The sequence below is a fragment of the Colobus angolensis genome, unplaced genomic scaffold (assembly GCF_000951035.1).
Source record: "Colobus angolensis palliatus isolate OR3802 unplaced genomic scaffold, Cang.pa_1.0 Scaffold40, whole genome shotgun sequence".
In the NCBI taxonomy this organism is placed as follows: domain Eukaryota; kingdom Metazoa; phylum Chordata; class Mammalia; order Primates; family Cercopithecidae; genus Colobus; species Colobus angolensis.
In genome coordinates, this window is record NW_012117377.1 from 9,189,797 (window position 1) to 9,193,408 (window position 3,612).

The 3,612-nt window shown below is 41.6% G+C and overlaps 1 protein-coding gene across 2 annotated transcripts in view; it reads right to left on the reverse strand.

Annotated features, from left to right (window-relative positions):
* Positions 1–195: 195 nt before the first annotated feature.
* Positions 196–3,612, reverse strand: part of ZNF670 (zinc finger protein 670) — a 42,308-nt gene continuing 38,891 nt past the window's right edge. The window contains exons 2-4 of one of the 2 annotated variants that reach the window (XM_011955736.1): positions 2,565–2,691; positions 1,976–2,036; positions 196–1,269 (exon numbers count right to left, since the gene is read on the reverse strand). In XM_011955736.1, the coding sequence (XP_011811126.1) occupies positions 291–1,269; positions 1,976–2,036; positions 2,565–2,691 (1,167 nt within the window). In that variant the 3' untranslated portion in view covers positions 196–290. The remainder of the gene's footprint in view (positions 1,270–1,975; positions 2,037–2,564; positions 2,692–3,612) is intronic. The other variant, XM_011955737.1, reaches the window with a different exon arrangement.

The window sequence follows — 3,612 nt, forward strand, 5'->3', positions numbered from 1 at the left end:
GATTCTCCTGCCTTAGCCTCCTGAGTAGCTGCGACTACAGGTGCGTGTCACCACGCCAGGCTAAGTTTTGTATTTTTAGTAGAGACGGGGTTTCATCATGTTGGTCAGGCTGATCTCGAACTCCTGACCTCATGATGTGCCCGCCTCGGCCTCCCAAAGTGCTGGGATTACAGGCATGAGCCACTGCGCCCGGCCTGAGTTTTTAATTTTTTCACGTGCTCTAATGAAATTAGAATAACTGAAAGCTTTAACACACTTCTTACATTCACAGAGGTGTTTTATTGTTTTTTTTACCACATATAAGCTCTTTCATGCTTTCGAAGGGAACTGGAACAACTGAAGGCTTTACCACATTTCTTACATTCATAGGGTTTTTCTCCAGTATGAGTCCTTTCATGGCTTCGAAGGGCGCTGGAAGAAGTAAACGACTTACCACATTCCTTACATCCATAAGGTTTCACTCCAGTGTGAGTTCTTTCATGCTCGCATAGGTTACTCGAATATTTGAAGGCTTTACCACATTGTTTACATTCATAGGGCTTTTCTCCACTGTGAGTCCTTTCATGGACTCTGAGGACTCTGGAACATCTAAAGGCTTTGCCACATTTTACACATTCATAGGGTTTTTCTCCAGTATGCGTTCTTTCATGTATTCCCAAGTAAGTGGAACGACTGAAGGCTTTGCCACATTCCTTACACTCATAGGGTTTCTCTCCAGTATGAGATCTTTCATGTTGGCGAAGAGAACTGGAAAAAGTGAATGATTTACCACATTTCTTACATGCATAGGGTTTCTCTCCAGTATGAGTTCTTTCATGTTCACGAAGATAACTTGAATAATTGAAGGCTTTGTCACAATGTTTACATTTATATGTTTTCTCTCCAGTGTGAGTGCTCTGAGGCATTTGAAATACACTAGGAAAATCAAAAGGCTTCTCATACACTGGACCCTTATAAGGCCCATTACTAGTGTGTGTTACCATGTGTCTGTCAACACTGGTGAGAGAGATAAAGGCTTTCCCACATCGTTTGCATTGATATAACTTCTCCGGACATTCCTCACACTCAAATAGGCTGTTTCCAGTGTGAGACAGGATGTGCCTATGAAGGGCTGAATGACATATGAAGACTTTTCCACACACACTGCATTCACATGGTTTTACTCCAGTAGAAACTTTCTTATTCAGATTCAAATTTGAATCCTGGCTGAAGGTTTCTCCATATTGACTGACTTCTTTAATTTCAAACAATCTCTCTACCACATGACTGCTGTAAAAATGATAAACACATCATTAATGGTACATTTATTCATGGTTTACATTGCTACTAATACCAGGGAAAATGCAAGTTTCCTGCCATGTGTAAATTGTTTTAAAGTAAATAAATTAATTACTGTTTAAGACATGGGCCCCCCATAGCTATTATCATTATTATCACAATTGTGATAGCCACATGTGCAGTATTTTAGTGGTGTTTCCAAGTAAAATATTCTGAAAATACTGAACATCCATGTTACATTCAGGTGTGGTTTTTGCTAAGACTTTTCTGGAAAAAAAAAAAAAATTTCTAGTGGTTCTTATTTGTTTTGTCTGTTTTTTAATTATTATTTTTGAGACGGAGTCTTGCTCTTTGTCTGTTGCCCAGGCTGGAGTGCAATGGCGTGATCTCAGCTCACTGCAACTTCCGTCTCCCAACTCCAAGCAATTCTCCTGCCTTAGCCTCCTGAGTAGCTCGGATTACAGGCACGCACCACCACACCCAACTAATTTTTGTATTTTTAGTAGAGATGGGGTTTCATCATATTGGTTAGGCTGGTCTCAAACTCCTGACCTCATTATCCACTCGCCTCAGCCTCCCAAAGTGCTGGGATTACAGGCATGAGCCACCGCGCCCAGCTGTTTTGCCTGTTTTAAAAACTTATGACATGCTAAGATTCCCTCAAGGGGCATTTTTTGCTCTTGTGAATGCAAATTACCTTAGATTTCTCTCAGGATTTTTGAAGTCATCTTGGATATTCTGGTCTTCCGATTTGTTTCCTAAAACGTACATCCATAAGATTATTACAAATGATTAGAAACTTAAAAAATCGCTCGATTCAAGGTTCACTATACACTGTGACCATGTCTAATTTTTTTCACCAAAGTATTCCCTTTCCACATGCCAAATCAGGAAACATTCATGACAAAGAAACACTTGCTTTTTCTTTTCTTTCTTTCTTTTTTTTTTTTTTTGAGACAGAGTCTTTCTTTGTTGGCCTGGCTGGAATGCAGTGGCTCAATCTCGGCTCACTGCCACCTCCACTTCCCGGGTTCCAGCAATTAACCTGTCTCAGCCTTCTGAGTAGCTGGGATTACAGGCGCTTGCTACCACGCCTGCTAATTTTTGTATTTTTTTAGTAGAGATGGGGTTTCGCCATGTTGGCCAGGCTGGTCTCGAACTCCCGACCTCAGGTGATCCGCCCGCCTTGACCTCCCAAAGTGCTGGGATTACAGGTGTGAGCCACCGTGCCCAGCCAAAACACTTGTTTTCTAATCAACTACATGAAAAAGTGTTGTTATTCTTACCTACAGAAGCCAGGTTCCTAAAGATTTCTTGCATCACATCTCTGTAGAGATTCTTTTGAGAAGGATCCAGCAAAGCCCACTCCTCCTGGGTAAAGGCCACAGCCACATCTTCAAATGACACTGAATCCTAGAATATCACACATATGCGGAGAGGAGGACAGCTTAGACAGACATGAAGAATCTATACTCATCTCATAAAATCGTAACATAATTCTGCAGACTTCAAACATTTCTTCCACGACTTGGTCATCAGAACTTTACTCTCTGTCTACACTTACTGCTTCCCACTCAACATTCTTCATGCTAAAATGAACTATTCAGAAAGTCAACAGCACAGCAGGAACACCTTTCTCATTGGCAGGTGTAGGGAATAAACTGTGCCGTAAGAAATGAGGTCACCCTTAATTTCTATGTGTAGATTTTATCTTGAGGGCCTCTTATAAAAAAGTCATGCTATCTGTTGTGTATAACAGTTAGTGTTAAGTCTTTAGACTACATACCTGCTCACAAAGTCTGACCTTTTGGTGTGAGAAAATGGGTTTTTTGGAGGGATCTCATCACCCTATGTGAACAATATGTAAACAATCTCATGCAAACAATACATTATTCGCTGAACTCCCGCTTTGTTTGGTTTCTGAAAGCCTACTACTTTACTCCATTCCTGCAGTGGTACCTAGGGGATCCGCTCTGGAAAATACTCTGAGCATTACGTCTCTAATGAACATTCTTGGTAAACGATACTTCTCATACGCGGTTATAACTTGTTAACTGGAGAAATGAGGCATCAACGTGATTATAATAAGAAAATATTTGGGCCGGGCGCGGTGGCTCAAGCCTGTAATCCCTGTACTTTGGGAGGCCCAAAGCGGGCGGATCACGAGGTCAGGAGATGGAAACCATCCTGGCTAACACGGTGAAACCCTGTCTCTACTAAAAATAAAAAAAAATTAGCCGGGCATGGTGACATGTGTCTGTAGCTCCAGCTACATAGGAGGCTAAGGCGGGAGAATCACTTGAGCCCAGGAGTTTGCGGCTGCAGTGAGCTATG